General features: G+C 40.6%; 1 protein-coding gene across 2 annotated transcripts in view; it reads right to left on the reverse strand.

Annotated features, from left to right (window-relative positions):
- STAM2 (signal transducing adaptor molecule 2) overlaps positions 1-22,794 on the reverse strand; it is a 25,855-nt gene continuing 3,061 nt past the window's right edge. The window contains exons 2-14 of one of the 2 annotated variants that reach the window (XM_079993836.1): positions 19,457-19,541; positions 16,678-16,753; positions 16,368-16,463; positions 15,229-15,375; positions 13,096-13,165; positions 11,144-11,264; positions 8,571-8,665; positions 7,724-7,809; positions 7,494-7,581; positions 7,240-7,294; positions 6,059-6,212; positions 3,412-3,566; positions 1-3,293 (exon numbers count right to left, since the gene is read on the reverse strand). In XM_079993836.1, the coding sequence (XP_079849962.1) occupies positions 3,077-3,293; positions 3,412-3,566; positions 6,059-6,212; positions 7,240-7,294; positions 7,494-7,581; positions 7,724-7,809; positions 8,571-8,665; positions 11,144-11,264; positions 13,096-13,165; positions 15,229-15,375; positions 16,368-16,463; positions 16,678-16,753; positions 19,457-19,541 (1,445 nt within the window). In that variant the 3' untranslated portion in view covers positions 1-3,076. Of the gene's footprint in view, positions 3,294-3,411; positions 3,567-6,058; positions 6,213-7,239; positions 7,295-7,493; positions 7,582-7,723; positions 7,810-8,570; positions 8,666-11,143; positions 11,331-13,095; positions 13,166-15,228; positions 15,376-16,367; positions 16,464-16,677; positions 16,754-19,456; positions 19,542-22,794 lie in introns of both variants that reach the window. The other variant, XM_079993835.1, reaches the window with a different exon arrangement.

Consider the following 22,794-nt stretch of genomic DNA (forward strand, 5'->3'; position numbering starts at 1 on the left):
TTTGTTAAACAAGTTTTATTTGCCCAAGTCAGCCCAAACATGTTGTAGACAAGAATCTGGATGAATATTTAATATGATCAGATCTCCAATTGTTAATACCGACTGTTGCTTGAACATAGTATCGTGTAAAAACACCCAGAAAGTATTTTGTGGTATGGGAAGAAAACATAAGTCTGAACATGGACAAGCAACCACAACGGGAACTTCTTGAACAGTACATATTTGGAAGGCATTCCACCAATTCCAGTGCTCCGTTTCATCCCTTTTCCTTTCACCAGTTAGCTCAAGAGCAAAATAATTTAATCTACTGCTATGGAAGGATTAAGATTATTCCAAGGGAAAGACAGTCAAGCCTTGTACAAACGAAAACCTGGTTATGCTTAACATTGTGAAACACTGCAAAACACTTATCTTGAGAAATGATGCATAGATGTTATAGCATGACATAGCCATCCCTTAACTGGCAATCTTTCAGCAGGTTATGCTAGATGTTTGCAGGGCATGGAAAGGGTACAAATGAAAACCAAATAAACACATAAAGAGCAAAAGATTTAGAAGATTAGCCATTTAAATATTTATTGGGGTGGGGGAGAAACACTGGAATGCATATAGATGCCAAGGTCTTGGGGAACTTATTGTTAATTTTATGTGTTAACCTTTTTTAAAAAAGAGGAAGAAGAGGAAGAGGAAGAAGAAGAAGCTTGAGTCAGGTGGCAATATGGACTGGACAAATGCCCTTGGGCAACATTCAGATAGGGAAAAACATTTGTATACAATTTAAGGTAACAAAATGACCAAGAAGAAACTGTACCTTATTTTAACACCCATGAAACAAACCACAATACCACCCTTATTACAAACTGTCAGAATTTCTACTTAAATAGTTAACATGTGAAAAGCAAAGGATTTGCTTTTAATATAAAAATAGGTGTATGCCTGCACTACATTCTGAAGTCCATTCAAATCAATAGCTAAGCACTCATTGATGTCAATGGAGTCTGGGCCCTATGGAAATCTGTAGTCAGTTCCTTTGGCAGCATAATTATGATCACACCTCAGCAATAAATAATGTTTTAGTCTAGAAAAGAGAAGAGGGAAAGATGATCCCATTGTCACCAGTACACTAAATACACAATTTCAACATCAGAATTTATACATATATACAACCTGCATAAATGTATTGTAAGATTACAGCAACTAGCAATAATGCAAAATGCAGCTATGTATAAAATTTCACTGATTTTTTTTAGAGAATGAATATATATAATGTTGTGTATAAAATATCAGACAAGTGGATATATATATACACACATACTATTTATATATTATATATAAAGAACGAAATACCATGAAAAATGTTGCTTCAGCTTAACATCAAATTTGGGCACCACTTAATGTAGTATCAAAGATTGTGAATCAATAAAAACTGATTATGTAATTTATTAATATGAAGGAGTTACATACTCATAAAAAAGTCTTCATTTCATTTATCAAATGTTTGGGCTGAGAGAGGTGGCGGTGGGGAAACTGGGCCTGCTCTTAATAAGGATTCTAAAAGAACACCTTTTGAAACTAATTCAGTTTTGAATACAGAAAAGGCTAATTTGAGCCCCATTTCCCATTCTATACCATTTCTAGACAGAAAGGAAACCACCATGGTTAGATGATCAACTAAGCAAGTGTTCCAGAAGAAAACACACACACACACACACACACAAATATTGGTCCAAAATGGAACTGCAGCTGATCACTAACATGCTTCTGAACAGACTATTTAGCACCAGTATAGGAAGTGAAAGGGCCACTTGACAACAGGCAAGTTTGAGTTAGACAAACACAGACCTCACTACGAAATAACAGGTATTTGTACAACAGACGGTGCATATTTCAGAAGGGCCCTGAAATCAAAGTATAAATGCCTTTCAATTTTCGTGTGTTCCATCATTACCTTTTGCTCAGGCTAAATCAATAGTTCATTTCACTACCCACCCTGCTTGCAGAGTACGGTTCATCCATATGTAACCTATAAACAATATATTAAAGATGATTATGTTATATAGCTGGGTAAGTAAATGGTCAACAAGGAATTAATGAACCTACAGAAAACACAGAATCTTTCCTTTCATTTTCTGTCAGGGCAGGAGTCTTTCTGATCCCTGAACACTGCAATTATAGTTTTGCATGATATTTATTTTAGATGCTTAACTCTTAAAAATGTATATTTGCTAGTTGAGGCCAAGAAGATGACATCTGCTCCTAGATCGCTGCTTTGAATAAATTGTGGCATAAATGTTGTCTTCCCAATATGAAAGATTTCTCTTTCATGCAAATAAGTATTCAGCAAAACCACTGAATGAAAGCAGAGAGAGAAGGCAGAGCAAAAGGTCTAGTTCCATCAGAGTAATTGCAATCTTGAGACTCTTCTCTTCCTAGACAGGGAATAAGAACTACTCCTCAGCAATAAGTAGCACTAGTTTTCTGAGAAATGCAAATAAGAAATCCAATCTGGCAGAAACCATAAAAGTCCATTAACTGCTGTCATTCAAATTTTTCTTCTCCCAAATTTACAACTGCTTTATTGTACAATCATAAAATGCAATCTGTTAGGATGTTCTAGCAGGGGTGCAAACTGAAAAGCAAATTAGCTAAACTAATTGGGTTTCAAGATACCACTTCAGACTTAAAGGTTCCATAAAAACAATGTCATTAATAAACTCTGGAAAGAATGAACAGGAAGAGATGCACATATAAACTTGCTTTCAAGCTTTTTCTTATGAAACGTAGCATAAGGAAAAGTTACTCTAGAGAGGCTTCATTATAAATAGGGAGCAGAGCTGATAGACCACTATGCAAGGCAGGGTGTTGAAGGCCTTTTAACACATTAGCAGCTCCCCTTATTTAAACAGCTTTGCAAGAAAAAAAAGAGAGTGTTAAATTTGAATTAACTTTTTTAACTTTGAAATTGCTTGGCTGTCTTTTCCCTTGAGCAGAAGCATCCTTTTAAATCAATGGAGGGACAATTTAAATGACAAGGGTCAGCAACATCCCAAACTGTTTTCAGGAACAGACTGCATTTTCACAGGAGAGGCTGTTGATGGTAATTTGTTCGCTGCTGTGTAAGGGAATGAGCTGGAACTGCTGGATAGCATGTTCCTTGAGGCAAACTGGAGGCATTGTTCTGGTATGTGAACATATCCATAGGCATACCCATTTGTTGGGCATAAGGGACTGTATTAGGAGGTGGAAGGCAAGAATTCTGGTTCATGTAAGCAGCAGTGGATTCTAGACCGGTGCTGAAATACAAAAAGAAAAGGAAAAAAGACATTTTGTCAACACCCAAAACAAACGGTAACCCTAGAAAGATTACACCATTTGCAAGACATCTTCATTACAGCTTTGTTGATGAAATACCTTAAATAAGCTGCCTGACCAGGCTGAGAAGTTACTGAAGAATTTATAGTTGGCGGCAAGGACCTCAGTGGACCAATCTGATCACTTCCTGGATTGTAGCCTTGAGGAACACCATGAACCACATAGTTCCCACTGTGAGGGTGCATGGGATAGGACTGCAATGGAAACAGAACAACATTATGAGTCTGAAATTGCACAGCTAAAAAACCAAGAAGGGGTAGCACACACACAAAAGCTATGGCCAGTTTTGTATGTGGCAAAAGCACTGCACTAAAGCTGTGGTTTTTAAACTCGCAGGAATTGTTCCTTGAGGGAATAAAAAGAAAGAGTAGGTATTTTATAGCACAGCATCAAGGTCATTATTGCACCATCATGGTTCAAGCAGCTTCCTCTAAGCTTCTATCACGATGGGGTGGTTATACACAGGCTTAGATCCTCACTCGGTCACAAGATTTGCCAGGTAGCCATAGGGCAGGCATAGGCAAACTCCAGCCCTCCAGATGTTTGGGACTACAATTCCCATCATCCCTAGCTAACAGGACCAGTGATCAGGAATGCTGGGAATTGCAGTCCCAAACATCTGGAAGGTCAGAGTTTGCCTATGCCTGTCTTAGGCAATCGTTTTCCCCAAATTAATCTGCCTCACAAGGTTACTATGAGGATAGAGTAGGTGGGAAGAAAACCATGGTTGCTGTTCCAAGCTCCTTGGAAGAAGAGTAGGAAAAAAATCTAACGAATAAAATATTCAGGTCTTGTTCCAACAAAAGCCATATTCTACTAGTACCTTAAGGTGATAACCATCTAAACCACACTCAGATTGAACCCACTGAAATAAATTGACTTATCCAATGATTTCAGTGGGGCTGCTCTTAGTATAACTGTTGGCCCCTTAACTATAGCTATCACTGGTTTTTAATCCTCATGAGAAAGCAGCATTATTTTCAAATGACAAGAATATTAGAATTTAAGATGTCTAATACTCATAATTTCCTTTACATCCCCCAATATAATCAATCTTCTATCATTTTTAAGAGTTCACTGCAATACATAATAGCTAAATGCATCATCTTTGATGTGGCAGTTACCATGGTAACTATTCTTTCCACACTGATTATGTAAAATCCACCTAATATATGCAGCCACTCCCCCCTTTTTTGCACTTAATTATTGCCTGCACATTTTCCTCTCCCCACTCCCTTAGTTTATTAAAGCAAATGTGAGTGTTTGGAGTGAATTTTCAAGTTATTTTATTCAACACACAGAGAACTTGTAGCCCAAAGAAACAAGCAAGAGAAATCAATCCTTTACTGGACAACATTACTTTTGTCCTTCCAAGATACGCTTCATTGTCAAAAATCTCAACACTACAACTCAAAACATATGCACCAACAGATCTCTTTTGTTTTTCTTATTATTTGGTGTCAACATAAAAACATTGCAATGCTGGTGTATCACCCAAAATTTTGTACTGCAGTATGCCTAATTCCTAAGTCCCTCTATCAGCTAGACCACAAGCCTTTTACCGTATTTTTCGCCCTATAGGACGCACCGTCCCATAAGGCGCACCTAGTTTTTTGGGGGGGAAATAAAGGGGAAAAAATTATTTCCCCCCCAGGCACGGGGCTGGGGTGGGGGAGGCCCGCCCGAGCTTCCCCCGACCCCAGCCCCCAAACAGGCAGCTCTCTGCAAGCTGTGGGAGCCCAGCGCTGGCTCTCGCTGCTTGCTGAGAGGTCCGCGAAGCCTGGACGCGCTGAGCTCAGCTCGCGCAGGCTTCAGCACGCAGGCAACTCTCCGCAAGCAGCGGGAGCGCTCCCGCTGCTTGCTGAGAGGTCCGCAAAGCCTAGACGTGCTGAGCTCAGCGGGCGCAGGCTTCGGCATGCAGGCAACTCTCCGCAAGCAGCGGGAGCGCTCCCGCTGCTTGCTGAGAGGTCCACGAAGCCTGCAGAGCGAGAGGGGTCGGTGTGCACCGACCCCTCTCGCTCTCCAGGCTTCACCGAAAGCCTGCATTCGGCCCATAGGATGCACACACATTTCCCCTTCATTTTTGGAGGGGAAAAAGTGCGTCCTATAGAGCGAAAAATACGGTAACTAGACTGCTCATCAATGTGAAGTTTGAACAAGTAAATCTATCCACCTGACTTGCAAAGCTACAATGAAAACATGTTTAACTTGGAAAACTTACTGGCTTGGATCCTATTTCGCAACACCCCACCCACCCAACTGTAGCCCCCCCAGGAAGGAGGTGGTGTAAAAACAATTATTTTACAAATACAGTCATACAACACAATCTTAACCATGCCTACTCAGAAATAAGTCCAACTGAATTCAATGGAGCTTATTCTCAGGAAAGCAGAGTTAGGATTCAGGGGGAGAAACACAGAACCTGCTCCCCTCTTTGGATCCAAGAAATTTACAATTAAAGCATTCTCCGAAATCTGATAACTGTGTGATATGGGTTAAAAAAAGAAAAATAGCTGTGGGAGAAATAAATAGTAGTTATCAATGCTGTTTTGCTTAGGTGTACGTTGACATGCAATGCAGCAGGATTCAGAAACCTTAAAATCTTAAGTTGATAATGGAGCAGTGGCCCTCGCTCACATTGCAGCAACTGTTCTTAAAAGAATCCTTGCTAGACAGGGACACTGACCTGCACTGGAACACCAGCGGACGTGGGTGGATAGGGTGCAGATGAATGCATCTTGGAGTATGAGGAATACATAGGCGCTTCATTCATCAGTTTGTTGTAGAGCTCCAAAGCTTCCAAGGCTTTAACATTTAGTTCAGACAATTCCGAGTGCTTCCTAGTTCAAAAAGAGTGTTAAGTCAAGTGTTTGCAGTTATGCACTTGTCCGTGTGCTAGACATTAATGTGTAGCCTGGCAGAAATTAAAAGCCTATGAGGTTAAGAAGTGACTTGGAAAGAAGGTGTTTGCTTCTCAATACCAAGTCTAAGGAGTCTCTACATCATGCTTCCCTGCAACACATCCAACCCTTTGCTCAGTTCCCATAGTTATCATGCAGCCTTCTTCCACCGAGTGCCTTCAGATGTTGTAGACCCCAACTCATACCATTGCCAACCACTGCCCATGATGGATTGAGGATGGTAGGACCTTTAGTCCAAAGTATCGAGAGGTTCCCGTGTTGGCAAAGGCTGCTCTACGGGATACATGAGCTTCCTAAAGTTAGCTAGCAGTTTTACACAAGCAATTCCCAGAACCGTTTAAGTAAGAACTTAGCTATACACCCCCACGATACTTCTCCATCAAGAGTTGAAGTTGAAGGCTATGACAGGAGACATGACTGTTAAATCTGCAGGAATTCTAAATTTCAACAGCTAAGTTTATAAGTTATCCAAACAACATTAGGGGGTGAGGGGTGGGAGAGAGAAGCTGAAAATAATTGGGATTTATATCTGTTTCCAAAAGATCAAAATCCACTTGGTTTGTTCTACTGATAGCGCTACCCCCATAGTTAATATCCCTCCCCCATTATGCCTTCATTCAACACTCAACCAAATTGCAGGAAGAGGTCACCTGCTGGGAACGCAGAAACAAATTAAGATGACTAGACCTACACCATCTCACAGGTGGGTTCTAGTAAACCCACAAAGAGTCCCACATTCCAAACCTATTTGCAGCCTGAATTGCAGCTGCTTCTTTGCTTGTGCATGGCCTAAGTACAACAAAGGTAATGTCTTGTTTCAAGCTTCTAAACAAGCCTTGATAAGTTGAAAGAGGTCTATAGAGAAAACATGGCAGTCTTAAGTCTTCTATGTGCTGCTTAAGAATACATTCCCATTTTACTCACACATACTGCTCGACTGTCTTACCTATCAATTTCTTCTAGTTTTTCATCTATCATGGGACTCATCTGTTGGCAGATATCTGAGAATATACAAATATTGATATTTGTTCAGTTAAATGTTCATAGCTGAGGAGACTGCAAGCGATATAAATGGGGCTGATATGCATAGTGATAGGGGAGTCTCACCTCCCACCTTTCTCCCAGACTGCCACTTAGCTTATTGAACAAAGGACAATGGATTCTGGAACTGCTAGCACATTTATCAGCAATCAGAAATACCTTCTAAATCCAGGAGATCAGGAGAATCAGGTTTAGGGTCCGATGGATCTATGCTCTGGAGTAACTGTAATGCCTTATCCATCTTACTCTGAAAGACGAAGAAAAACATCACTAGAAAGGCATGCAGAACCCTTAGGAGTGCAAGTTCCCAAACTCAGTCAAAATTCAATAGCTTCTTCAAGGAAGTAGTATCTAATGAGACTTTGTACTAGTTGAAAGCAACCACACACCTCATCTATATAAACGGGCTCCGGCTCAGCTTTTGTAACTTCCTCTGTTGTGTCTTCAGCAGAAGAACTTTTCTCCACAGTTGCAGCTAAGAGAACATGATAGCATGAGTTTCTCAATCTAAAATGTTTTCCAAGCAGTTTGTTTGTTTGTGTTTCTGAATCACTTCCCAATAAAACAGCCTGAAGCAAATTAAAACCAAAAACACCCAACAATAAAAATGCCTATAAAAACAAATCCAAGTTCAATACACCTACAGGCTAGGATAGAAATCTCTGCTTAAGTTTTCCTACATGCAGCAACTCTTCACACATGGAAAAATAAGTTTTAAATTCTGCTCTTGTGGTGTACGACACTTATTTTAAAACACAAATGCACTGAGCTCAAAACCCAGATGGCAAATTAAAAGCCATTTCATATCATGACTTTTAGCAGTTTGACTTGTGATAGTTCAATGTTTTCATTTGGCAACACCAAACTTTTTGATTAGGTTGCAACAGAGCGTTGAGAACCATCTATTCTCACATTTTCATCCCGCCTCCATCTGTGGCTTCACAGCAAGTGAAATAGTCTTGTCTTGAAATAATAATGCCACTGACAAGACATATGGGAAGTTACTGCTCATAAAAATGTAAGATCTTCTGTCATATTGCATAGGGTAAAAACGGTTTAGCAATCAGAGCACAATTAGGCATTGTGAGTCAAGAGGATTAGAGCCAATTCCCAGGGTACTTAGTGACTTTGGACAAGTCATTAAATTTCATGGTACGTTCCTACATCAAATTGGGATAATACTTTATGTGTGACTTTTAAAGTGCTTTCAATACCACCTTTTTTTATTCAGCTTACCTGACTCAGACTCATCGTTTAAGTTAGAGGTCACAAAATTAGATGGAAACAATCCTATTCCTCTGTGATTTTCTCCTTTCCACCAATTGGCATCACTGAGCAATAAAGATTTACATTTTATTACACAAAACAGTCAACTGCAATATACTGTCCCTCACCTGTTTCCCTACAAATCCCTAGGATAGGCTCTTAATTTAGAAGTGAAGACTTTCTATAACTTGCCTTCTGCCATTCATAGCTCCATTAAAGTAAAGCCACAGAAACAAACCACAACCGCTTGCTCTGCAAAACAAGCAAAGCACTGTAGGGACAGATCTGCAAAATGCCCAGCATCTGCTACAAGGTACCAAACTGACACAAGAAAACACTTGAAAAAAACCCTCCTAAAAAAACCCGTAGAAGCAAAAGCCTAAATATTTGTTCTCTGTGTGTATTTGACACCGTCTTACTATTTTCTCTAATGTTTAAATCTCATAAGTGTTCTCCAAAACCTCAGAGGTTGAAACAAATGAAACAATGAATGAATGAAACAAATTCAGTTAAGTCATTTAATATACAACCCTTACTATGCATTCAGGTTTATGAATTAGCATGTAACTATAGCTGTTTTACATGTGTTACAGAGCCTAGGGCTTGCCGATCAGAAGGTCGGCTGTTCGAATCCCCGTGACGGGGTGAGCTCCCGTTGCTCGGTCCCTGCTCCTGCCAACCTAGCAGTTCAAAATCACATCAAGTGCAAGTAGAAAAATAGGAACCGCTCCAGCGGGAAGGTAAACGGCGTTTCCGTGCGCTGCTCTGGTTTGCCAGAAGTGGCTTAGTCATGCTGGCTACATGACCCGGAAGCTGTCTGCAGACAAACACTGTTTGCCTCTGTATTTTTGTTGGAAGCTGCCCAGAGCAGCTGGGGCAACCCAGTCAGATGGGCAGGGCATAATAAATAACAACAACAACAGCAACAATTACATTATTAATATTTAAAAGTCCCTAAGAATACTGGAGCATGTTGCCCAACAAACTATCTTCTGCTCCTCTGCCCAATTAAGGGCATTAGGATTAGGGCATTAAGAACAGCAAATTGAACCCAGCCAATTTTGCCAGTACTGGCATTGCACCAGGTCTTGAAGACACACCTCATTAGACAAGCATTCCTCTGAACTTGAACTTCCTGATCTAATTGCTTTAATTGCACTTTTAAACTGCTTATTTTGATGTATGTTTTAAATGCTTTGAAGGAATTGTTTCATTGTGTGTTTTAATTATGCATGGGCATTTCATAATTGATTTTATAGCTGTAAACTGCTCAAAAGCCATTGAGGCATGTAAGCAGGGCACAAATAAATAAATAATCCACCATAAAGATTAATCACAATCTGAGGTTCAGACACAACTATAAACCAGTTAGTTGAAAATGGCAGGTGAAAACTCTTTCTCGCAGCCACACAGAAAGAAAGGGGAAGGGACATCACACAAGTCTAAGGCTCATGAAAATCGCCATGCTTTCCTCCGCAAGATTTGAGTGAAGCGCTTTTAAATCAGTAAACCTCTGGAAGCACCTCACTTTTTTAAAAACAACAACAACACAGTTCCTAAAGAACACTTCTGGTTGTGGCAATAAATAAATGGCTCCATGAGCTGGGACAGCTACAGTATCAGTCCATATCACAATCCAGAACATTTCTATTTCAAATGTTGTATTAATTTCAACAGAATTTCTATCCAAACCAATACTGCAGCCTGGTGCTTTGGTTTGGCTTCAGAGTGTCTTCCTGCAATTGAAGAACAATCCTACGGATGAAATTCATTTGGGCAAATTTCCTCTCTTGCAACAGGACCTGCCCCTCTTCTCCCCCTACCTGCGCTCCCCCCACATCAGGGCCAGATGATTGGGGCTCTCCAGAACACAGATGCCAATGGATGACACCCTTTGCCTGGGATGCAGGGCAAAGTAGAGTTGTAGAGTTTAGAGATGAAAAGATGAATGTAAGCTAATCTTGCCTCAAAGGGTTCCTTGTGGCTTACACACACATTAAGATTCTGATCAAGCACAGAACCCCCTTGTATTTTGAGAAGAAACCCATCACAAAGATTTAAGAATTTATCTAAATGGTTTTTGGGTGTCCAAGGAAGTTTTACCATGATCACAGGGGTTCAAAGCATAATGAGCATGCAGTAGTATGACATACACGGTGGTATCCAATGTTAAGTCATATTCAGAGTAGATCCAGTGAAATGAATGGGCATGACAAATTTAGGTTCATTGATGTCAATGGATCTACTCTTAGTAGAACTTTATCGGCTACAACCCGTACAGAGTAGTAGTAAATGATGATGATAATAAATAATAATAATAATAAATAATAATAATAATAATAATAATAATAATAATAATAATAATAATATATTATATTACTTATACCCCACCCATCTGGTTGGGTCTCCCCAGACACTCTGGGCGGCTTCCAACAGGAGATTAAAAACACATTAAAACACCAGTCATTAAAAAACTTCCCTAAACAGTAAATAAATTTAGTTCAGCAGCCCTCTCTACAGATAGGTCTCAAAGTATAACATACCTGTCGTCCAAAACAACAATTATATCTCCACTCTTAAAGGTGAGTTCATTGTCCTCGACAGCTTCAAAGTCATATAAGGCGCGCACCTTTCTTGAAATTTTCTGATTGCTTGAGTGAACTTCTACAGGTGGGTATAAAGGTTTTGTTTCTGTTTGTTGTTTTTGCTCTTGCAAAGATAATTCAATAGCTATGGTTTGGAAAACAAAGAAATGCCTTTTATAATGTTCCAAATAATGATGAAATGTGTTAACAGCAGTTTTATTTTCTACCATAAGGTAACTAGTTATTTATTTATTGTTAGGGATATTAATAAAGCGCTATACACTGCAATGATACCATAGTGGTATCCAAAAAGGAGGGGGGAGGAATAATAAAGGTAAAACCCAGATAAAACAGTTTTCATAAAAACCTCAAACATTTCAACCTTAATAAACTTGAGATCCCTTCCCACCATCTAGCTCCTAGGGTCCAAGGCGTGCAGAGATCCTAGCTCACAACTGCTTTGCATGGAGCTTATTTTTGAATACAAGGCTCTCTGAACTGGATACTAATCCCAGCACTGAGTTAAAAGATGATGTCTCAGAACCCCTCTTAAACCATGCTCAAGAAAACCTAGTAAAAACAAGGCAGCAGCTTATTCCGAACTCCTCACATCACACAGGGATAATAAGGCATTCAAACTGTAATCTCTATCCCATCCAATGTGGATCACTGAGGGTTCTCTGGCGGACAGGGGGCATTCTAGATGATGGAGATAGCACTATCTAAAGGATCCTATTCTTTTTGTACCTGTGGGAAGCCATGGGGGGTGTTACTGGGTTGTTTTTGTTTTGATTATGTATTTTGTGGTTTTATATTCTGATTTTATCCTGTGAACCACCCTGAGACCTGTGGGTGTAGGGCGGTATATAAATTTAATAAATATTAATAACAACCAAGGCTATAAAGGTTGTTGATGCATAGTGTTATTTTTTTAAAAAAATAATATTATAGCTAGGAATAGTTGGTCTAAACTGGTTTCAGTTTATCATACAAATACTTATAATTATTACACAATCTCAATTATTACTCAGATAAAAAATCGAATTGCAAATACATTAGCAATTAACCAAGTATTAGTCAAATGTCTGGTAAGCAAAATGATTGTTGGAAAACTTGACTGACTGAGCCCGCTATTTACAATGATCTTAAAGAAGCAACAGGAAATAATCTGCATGCAGGTTCTTCAACAGGGCCCATAATAATATATAGTAAGGACTAAAAGCCTACAGTTTGCAAGTCACTTTAAATTGATACACCCAAAAAATGGTGCATACAAATTGAAGTTCCAGAGCTTCTAGCTACAAACTGATAAGTTAATGGAAAAATATTAAAGTATTCAAAACGAAACGGCAAAAAGATGTTCATTAAACTTGAGTCATAACCCAGTATTTCTCAAGAAGGCTACTCTTGCGAGAACAAAATGCAAGTGGGGTTAAATGTACACAATATAATTTTGTGTAAATTAGCTGAATTACTCCAGCTCACAAAGAGCTTCTTAAGTCTTTCACCACTACTATGAGCGTGAAAGGTCTCAGACCTCAAGCTGCTTACAAGCTTTAGAAACTAATTGTCAGTTCTTGACAACTAGCAAAACAGAATGACAATACTAACAGAAAATTGTTAGAAGACAAGCATCCCAAGAGCTCAATTGAAGGGAAGAATAGCGCCAAAAGAATATGCATTTTCTGAGGTATAAAACTTGAATTTTCCCTACTCCTCCCCCCCTTAAGAAAATAACTGCTCACTCTTCTCTCTGTCTTCCATTTCCTAACCCATTTCCACCTCATTGTTCAGTCTTCTTTAAATGGAACATGTTGTGCATTTTAGGCATCAAAACACATCTCCAAGCATAAGCTTAGAAACACTTTAAATGTTATATTGCTCAAGATACATGGTGACTAATACTTTACCTTTAGCTATATCTTCATCCTCTTTGTTTTTGCTTGATGATGCACCATTCTTGGCAACAGCTGAGGGACTCTGTAAATGTACTGGCAATATTAATATACCACACCAAGTGGAAAAAGTTCTATATTTGCTTGTACTTTAAAAACAGCAGTGATAAGCATTTTTAGGTAAAGGTAAAGGTACCCCTGCCCGTACGGGCCAGTCTTGACAGACTCTGGGGTTGTGCGCCCATCTCACTTAAGAGGCCAGGGGCCAGCGCTGTCCGGAGACACTTCCGGGTCACGTGGCCAGCGTGACATCGCTGCTCTGGCCAGAGCCAGAGCCAGAGCCAGAGCCGCACACGGAAACACCGTTTACCTTCCCGCTGGTAAGCGGTCCCTATTTATCTACTTGCACCCGGAGGTGCTTTCGAACTGCTAGGTTGGCAGGCGCTGGGACCGAGCAGCAGGGGCGCACCCCGCCGCAGGGATTCGAACCGCCGACCTTTCGATCGGCAAGTCCTAGGCACTGAGGCTTTAACCCACAGCGCCACCTGCGTCCCTGATAAGCATTTTTAAAACTTGTTTAAAACAAGAAAGGACTGGGATCTCAAGAGGTGGAATCTCAAGAGGTGCTAGGAACACAGATTTTGGATAGGAACTCTTCAGTGTCATCTCAACTTCCAGCATTTCAGTCACAAGGTAATGATACATACTGTCTCTAGACAAAATGCCAACTCAAGCCTCAAGAGAGTTACACCTAAGGCTAAGTATTATGTGAATGAGTTTGGACTCATGCGCTCGCTTGTACCTGAAGGAGCATCTCCACCCCCATCGTTCTGCCAGGACACTGAGGTCCAACGCCAAGGGCCTTCTGGCGGTTCCCTCACTGTGAGAAGTGAGGTTACAGGGAACCAGGCAGAGGGCCTCCTTGGTAGTGGTGCCTGCCCTGTGGAATGCCCTCCCGTCAGATATCAAGGCAACAAGCAACTATCTTACTTTTAAAAGACATCTGAAGGCAGCCCAGTTTAGGGATGTTTTTTAATGTTTAAGGCTGTACTGTGTTTTTAATATTTGGTTGGGAGCCGCCCAGAGTGGCTGGGGAAACCCAGCCAGATGGGCAGGGGTGGGTATGTATGTATGTATAAATAAATAAATAAATAAATTGATTGATTGACTGCACACATCAATTTGGTCCTTGGCTCCCTATTTTGAGGCAAACCACAGTTTGTCCAGGATAGAAACAACTGAAACCTATGATTTGCTAAGAAAGAGGAAATGTGTGGGAGCAGAAGAAGTGATAAGAGAGGGTAGCAACGCGTAGCATTTCTATAATGTACTTCACGAGTTCAAAGCGCTTCATCTACATTATCTCAGTAATTCTTACAAAAACCTTGTAAGGTAGAGTCAGTATTTGGTACTAGCATCACAATACATGCAGGTTAGACCTGTCACATGTAATACTGATCAACGATTCCCCCCACTCCAAGCACCTTTGCTCGCTGCCTCCAGAGTGACCCAAGTCGGTAACAGAGTAAGCAGAGCAGACCTTGAAAAATTTCCCTCCAAAAAATGCCTTAGACCAGAGTATTTCTTCAAAATGCATTGCTTTCTAGCACCTGCTGATGTCCTCCTCCTGTTTCTTTTGCCCTGTATGGCAAATAGTTTGTCACACATACTGATTTTTCATAGCGCTACCACAACCCACTCACCCCTTCTTTTTGTTGAGGTTTGGAATTCATTAGCAGATCGATAAGGCTATATACAATAAAGAGCAGTCGGTGGGGCTTGGTTTTAAAGTTCCCGTTATATGCATCTGCATTCGTCAGGGTCATGAGTTTAGCTATGCTACATCTTGGCGATAAGGATCACAGTATAAAATTATGTTGTTTTAATAGTATTTCTTAAATAACAGAGTATATTTAGATATTTGTAAACTAGCCAGGATAGCCAGGAAATAAAAATCTTTTTAAAAGGATGAAATATACATTTGATAATAGTTTGTTCAGATGCAGGGTAAAATTCTGTCTTGCCAATGAAAACCAGGCATTTACTGAAAATCAAGCATGTCAAAATATTCTGCATTTTACTTAAAATGTCCTCACGTATCTGCAAAATTGTAAACATGCCGAAAAAGTTATAACTCTAACCTCTTACCTGTGATGCAGAGGTAGGAAATGTAACCCCTTCTTCCTTAAGAGATTTAATAGTTGCTGATATTAGACTGAACTGTGGGTCTTTCTGAAATTCTTCTGACCATTCAACCATTAAAGCTTTTAACTTTTCACATACTTTAGGATGACCCTAAAAAGACACAAACAAGCCCGGTTTTATGGCACAATCTACAAGGCGAATTTAGATTTTTAAAGCGTTGTGGCTAGGATCCAAACTACCCAAATTAGCTCTGAAGGCCTGAGGGAATTTGGGGCTTGCGCCACACCTCTTCTGAAACTGCAGGGAGTTTCAAAAATAAAAAGAAATTGTGAAATGGTGTAAGGGTCTGCTGCTTAAGGTGGGGAAAGGCCCCCTGAAGGAAAGAAATGCCATTAGGCACGGCCAGGTCCTTGAACATGGCTAAACTAGCTCTTTGGATCATGGCCTATGTTTAAATTGCCTCGTACTAAAATCTAGAGGTCAATGCAGCACTGATAATATGTCCACATGTTCACATACGCAATAGCAGCATGTAGAACTGGGGTGTGGGTGGGTGTGATCTGTTGCTCCCCATCTTCCAAACGGGGCATGTTGCTGCTGCTTACTGAGAGGGAATGGGACAAGGCAGTGGTAGGGTGGCTCAGATGCCACAGCAGAGCCAGTCCAACAGGCCCAACACTGTATTCGCACTGGGCCTGCACTATGTTGAACTCCCTGCTGCAGCAGCAACACACTGTATTCAGAAGACGGGTGAGCAACACGCCCCCGCTGGCTATAAATACCACTATTCGGGTTTATTATGTGCTTACGTGCAAATATTTTGCTCTTCCGGCTCTACTACTGTGCAGGGTTAAGATCTATCTGATTTCTCACGGTCTGTCATTCCTGCATGACAGTTGTCAATTCAGATACTGCATGTTACGTTTTCTTCATTGCAGTCCATAATGGAATACTGCTGTGGAAAATCATTTCATGGTTTAGTCTCTTCCACTCATCTCTCTGCCCTATCAATACTGTTTAATTTATCCCTTTCTGCAACCTTAGTTAAATATCAGCAGTGTATTGGACAGATGTATAAACACCATAACAATGAATTTCTCCCCATTGGCTTTTATTAAATATGGAGCATATTAGAACCTTACCTTGTTTATAATAACTCGTACTTCACTGGCAAAGTCGCGAGAGCAGATTTCTAAGTGAAAAATCTTTCCACAGTTTGAAACACAGGCTCCCAATAGCTAACAAGTGAAATTGAAGGCAAAAATTAGTAGATGAAAATAACCACATAAAATACAAGGTGTAAGCAGTGACGAAGGTATTGGCCATAACAAAGATTTACTACATCATCTACAGATATTGAATAGAATTCAAAAGTGATCATCTAGTATTGCCTTATGATTAAAAAGAACTGCTTTAACCCTTTTCATGAAATAAGTTATGTATTATACTCACAGTTAGTGCCTGCAGAGCAACATGGGGTACCTTGTGATTTACTCTCTTCAAAATGGCTTTGAGGCAATCTTTTGCTCTAGATAAAACAATATCATTTTTCAGACTCTTATTTCAATCACTTAATTCGCATGATGGCAACCTACAGGCCTATTCTTCTCCCTCCCCCAATCTTCCTGTCACTGCCACCCAAAGTTGGGCACCTCCTCTGACCATCCCCTTCTTCTGACACCTGGAGTGACTTTTGGATGCTCTGGGGCAACGGGGAAGACATCCCATTACTTTGTGGAATCCAGGGTTTTATCTCTTAGTTGTACTGAAAACACAAAGAGCTGACGGGATGAGGGTTGCCAGCCTTAAAAAGAGCAGAGTTGAAGGCGGAAGAGCCAGCATCTTCCCTCTCCCTTCACTCAACTCTGTTCTCAAGACTGGTGGCTCCCTGCCCACTCTCACAGAGCAGACCATGGAGTGGAGAAAGAGAAGGGCCATCAGGCAGGCTCTGCTTGCCTGCTCAAACCTCTTTCTCTGGCACTGACGGGGTGAGCCTGCAACATGAAATATGTGGGAAACAGTGGCACACATCTCTCCAGGTAGTGTGTATGTGAGAGAGGAGGGGGAGAGGACAGAGGGTGTGTTTGTGTGAATGGATGGTAATGGTGGGTGTACGCTCGTTTGAGAAAGGGGTGCACTCTGATCACACACACCCCGAGTACCTTCTCCAAAGGAATATCAACAAGATTGCCCACACTTGACTTAACTGAAAAGGAGACAGGAAATATTGGAAGGAAAAAGACACTGAAAACCAAAGTTTTGGGACACAATCCTACCATTCATGTTGCAAACGGAAGCTCCAACAGCCTTTTTTGCAGACCTTCAAATTCTGCAAAGAGTCAATGTGTGGATGGGAAGCTGGATTAATTACCCCCTTCTTCCACACATTGAGAGGATCTGTGTTCAGACAGCCTACACACTAAAGGTTTTCTCCGCAAGACTGGGAACCCTGAAAAGGCAGGGTTATAAACTGCACACATACTGTCAATCAGGAGATACCGTATTTTTCCTTCTATAACACGCAGATTTTTTCTCCTAAAAAGGAAGGGGAAATGTCTGTGCGTGTTATTGAGCGAATGTGTGGTCCCTGGAGCCAATTGGTGCGAAGGGAGGCAAAAAAAAGCAGGCAAAAATCAAACCGCGCGTCTCCTAGAAGGGAAACTTGAAAAGAGGAAGCGGCTGCTTTCCGGCATTCTGCCTCAGGGTCTTACTGCCCACCCACCTCTGTTTCCTTGCTGTGTTTGCTCAAACGGAACAAAGAGCAGGGAAAGCCCCTCCCCTCCAGGCAAGCAGAGGGGAAAGCTGAAAACATGCAGAAGGGAGAGAGAGAGAGAGAGAGAGAGAGAGAGAGCGCGAGCTGGCTGGCTTGGGTGGGTAGGTGAGGGAAAACTTTTGCCTTCCTTTCCTCCCTACCCCTCTCCTGCATTCTTAGCCAGCTGCTTCTCTGCACACCCCTCTCCCTCCCCACTTAAAATGTGGTTAAAAAGCATGGATCCACATGGATCCTCAGGATCTTTGCATTGGGTCAGCCCAAATTCACCATCAGAGCACATAGCATGTCCATGGCTACAGCCTGCCCCCCAAAATCACGCACCCACTGTTGCCTGGGGCTGCAATGGTGCAAAAACGTGGTTACAAAACATGGATCCACATGGATCCTCAGGATCTTTGCATTGGGTCAGCCCAAATTCACCATCAGAGCACATAGCATGTCCATGGCTACAGCCTGCCCCCAAAAAATCACGCACCCACTGTTGCCTGGGGCTGCAATGGTGCAAAAATGTGGTTACAAAGCATGGATCCACAGGGATTCTCAGGATCTTTGCATTGGGTCAGCCCAAATTCACCATCAGATCACATGTCTGTGGCCACAGCATGAAGCACAAAAATGATACATGCACTGTTTCATTCAGAATGTTTTTTCCCTTGTTTTCCTCCTCTAAAAACGATGTGCGTGTTATGGTCAGGTGCGTGTTATAGAGCGAAAAATACGGTACATCTCTGCTTCCCTTTCACATGCTGATCCAATACAGAATTTGAAGGTCTGAAAAGGCCTCATCTCTCCTCTGTCTTTTGGCTGCTTTTAGCCCTTGCAAAATTGTAGTTTTAAGTTAGGCAGTGCTATTTGCCACCAGAAGGTGGATTGGTTAAAAAAAACAAAGCAATATCATTAAACACAATTTGGTATACATTTTTAGCTTGCTCAAACAGAATAGGTACCAAATGCTTTCAAAGCTTGAATAAAGCACAGTCACATCCAAGCACACATTTTACTTCTTCTTACAATTTAGTCTGAAAGCAAGCAAATATATATTGCATGCATTTTTGGTAAAAAAAATAAAAATAAAAGCTGCCAAAAAGAATGAGAACCAAGAGTCCAAGAGTTCTGGAAGACAATCACAAGGAAAAAAAGTTCATCTAAACAACACTGGCATTTACTGGAAACTCTAGGTTAAAAAAATTCTGCTACTTCACAACAGAAAGAGAATTTACTTAACAACCTGGACAGTTTCTCAAGTGACCTAGTTACATTTTCTCTTTGCATCTTAAATGGATCTGATTTTTTATACAAGATGAGCTTTAACATAAGCACATTACTGTGTATACCAGCCTGAATTGACTGGAATGAATAGAGCTACCTATCAGATCTGGGCACAGGAAACACAGATTACTCAGCAGAAACATAAAATGACATTCAGCGAGAGCTGGCAGGCAGGACGAAGTGTCTTACCCATTAGGAGTGCTTCCAACTTTGTCACATATATCCATAATAACTCCCCAGTCTTCAGCTGTGTTGTACTCATTTGTGGCTTTTTCTATAAAGAAAAATAGTGCTTTGAGAATCAACACCTTTTCAAACACATATACTCTCTGTTAGAACTGCCACTAGCAAAACAACTGCTTTTTATTCTGTATATGCTCCCAAAGCTATAAACTTCAGAAGCAGTTTTTTCGTTCCCACCATAAGGACACACACATTTCTCAGTGTGATGGAAAAAACCTCCTCACAGAACTGCAGTTACAAGGTCATCATTTTATGTGATCTGTTTAGTCTGAAAAGGCATATCTTTCATACCTCCTTTACCCAAGTGTAAACATATGAAATTTTGTACATTAACTCTTTAGAGGTGGGTACAAGTCTAATGTATCTGCTATTCATATTTTTTTCAACCAAACTGTAGGATGGGCATGTTCAAAAAGCAGCTTGCAGCACAAGTATTTAGTTTTTAAAATTCTCAGTTCTTTCATAATATAATGGAGAAGAGATTACAGCAGGATTGGCTTACAGCAAGTAATGTTGCTGCCTTTAAGGCAACAACTTAAAACTTCTTAAACGTATTTACAAATCAAATAACTACTTTGCATCTTAGGGAAGCGCTGGAGTTAATTCTCTGCTTTGTGGAGCTGGAGTAGAAGCTGGAAGATGACCCGACCCACCTCCTGCAGCTCTCAACTTCCCTGAGAATCTGTTTTGGAGGGTTCAGGACTACAGGAGGATGGGGGAAATTGGCAAAGATCACTCCCTTCCCTTTAATGGACACCTCCTGCTGGCTCCAAAGCACTTGCACAACAGCATGAACGGGATTCAACCCATTTATTGGGCAAGAAGTAGGGACAAAACAAAGCTTGAACAAGCACCAGCACTGGCTCACAGAACTTTGTTTAGAGCTCGGAAATCATAGGCAAATAAATGAGGCATTTCCCTTGTGAAAACTGTAAATTCTCTTGAAATTGCCGTCTGTCCAAGCGATGTGTGAGAGACCCTCAAGATCTGATCTGTGTGTTTGTTAACAGACTCCTCCTTTACAGCAACTTCAAAGCATAGCACTGCCAACCATTGCCAACAGCATCAATGGTGTCCTCCCAACTCCGTTGCACTGCAACTTCCATAATTCCTGATAATTGGGAGTTGGAATCCAACAACATCCAGAAAGCCAGATCTTCCTTATCCCTAGTTAACAGCTGTGAAATGATATAGAATGATCCATTCCATAATTTTGCACTGCCCCCTGCTATCAAAGAAGGGCTATTAAACCAAAGGGTTATGGGTCAGTTGTAGAGCATCTGCACTGCATGCAAAAGATCCTGGGTTGGATTAATTCCCAGCAGCTCCAAGTAGGGATAGACATAAACCTCAGCAGAGACTCTGGAGACCTGATGCCAGTCATGCTGAGATAGATGGACGAATGGTTTAACTCCATCATAAAGTAACTTCCTCTGTTGTTCCTCTGTTAAAAGAACATCAGAAGGTGGTTTGAAAATGAGTTTACTTCTCTTTGGTTATTTTTCTTTTCTTTGGTGTCCTCTGCTCCGGGCTGTTATTGGGGTCTAAGGATTTCACACACACAAAGGACCCTGAATTGGTGGAAGGACCCTGGGTGAGAGGCAGGGATGGGAAGACCTTCCAGGATGAGAGACTGGAGAAGAAGAAAAAGTTCCCAGGTGAGAGATGGGAGGCTCCACCACTTTCTGAGGGTGACAAGGGTTAAGAGCTACCTTTGAGAGAGGACTCTTATGTTTTCTTTTCTCTTTCTCTGTTTTTGTATTTATTTCTATTAGCTTATTTTAGCTTATTGTATTATGAAAAAGCTTTAATAAAATATTACACACACATATATACATACTGAGTTTCAGAAATAAGTGTATTCATGTTTTGCCTTGATTTTTATCCACCAATTTTCAAATTCCACGCTAAGGCAGTTAAGTTCCAAGCTGTATGGCACAGGAAATCAAAGGCTCCTGTGTGCCTGAAATATCCACCCACAAAAGTAGGTTGACTGTTTTATTTTGGAATGTTTAACCCTCTGGTCTTGTCTCTTCCTGATACAGTTCCTGCTGCCCTACTTCTGCATCCAAGTCATCCCCAATTAAGAGATGTAACACAGGAAGTGCCAATTGCTTTGCTGCCTCAACCATTGCTCCAGTCAGGAGGCACATGCAGAACAGTTAATTCAAGCAGAAATATTAGGGGTGGTACTCCTAGGAGAATAAATAATTCTTATCCATTCTACAAGTACTGTAATTCTTTTAGGATTTATGCATTCAGAAAAAAGTGAACTGTGCTATAACTATCAGAAGCTCAGATAACAGTGAGACCTGATGGGTAGTTGTGTTGGGGAAGGCCCATACATTGTAAAATCAAACAATTAGTACTTCCATTAACTTCAACATACCCGATTAAGCTAGATATCACAGAAATATCAACTTTTCAGTAAAAAAAAAAAGGGGGGGACTCACTGAAAGCTAACAAAATTATCTTGTACTAGGAACTATCACACTTTAAATAAATGTATGACTGAGAAAGGTTCTAATTTGAGTAAAGCGCTACATGCACATTTGTTCCCATTTCCAATGCTTCCATGTTTGTGTTTGTCTCTAGCAGAAATTGTGGGAAGTACTGTACACGGCTCCTTCCCCTGACTCAGCTGCTAAGACTGCTCATAAAGCCTTATTTGCAATGATCCATTATTCAGTGGGTAAAGGAGAGAGAAAAGGAAATCAACTATCAATGCAGCATCCCTTTCTATGTGTGGTACCTCACTAAGCTAGGGCTATACACACTGACACCTGTTTCTTTGCACTAACTGAAGTTGTAACTGCCTTTTTAAACAACAATATGCCTGCCAGATGGAGAACCACGTTAAACTTGTGTAGTTTAACAAGATACTATGCAAATTAGCAAGGCAATGCATACTTATAGGGATCTACTTGGTTTGGAGAAAGAACAGAGGGCTATAGTGACTTGATCATCTTATATTTTCCTGGATCCAAATACTTAATAAAGATAGCCGCCAACACATAAAAGGTGTCTTATTGTATGACAAAACAAAAAATAATTGTGAACCAATTACTAAAGCATACATCCTGACTAGCTTGCAACAAGTTATAAAAAAAGACTGCAGGTTTCAACAAAACACATCCAGATGATCAGCATATTTAAAGCATTCACATTTCTACTAAGTGATCTAGCAAATTTTCTGGTTTCTGGTAATTAATTCAATTAAATATTCTAGTCTCCAATAATAGAAATGCCAATTCATTCTCCACTTAATTCAGGTATCCTATATT

Source organism: Podarcis cretensis (genome assembly GCF_951804945.1).
Source record: "Podarcis cretensis genome assembly, chromosome: 1".
NCBI lineage: Eukaryota > Metazoa > Chordata > Lepidosauria > Squamata > Lacertidae > Podarcis > Podarcis cretensis.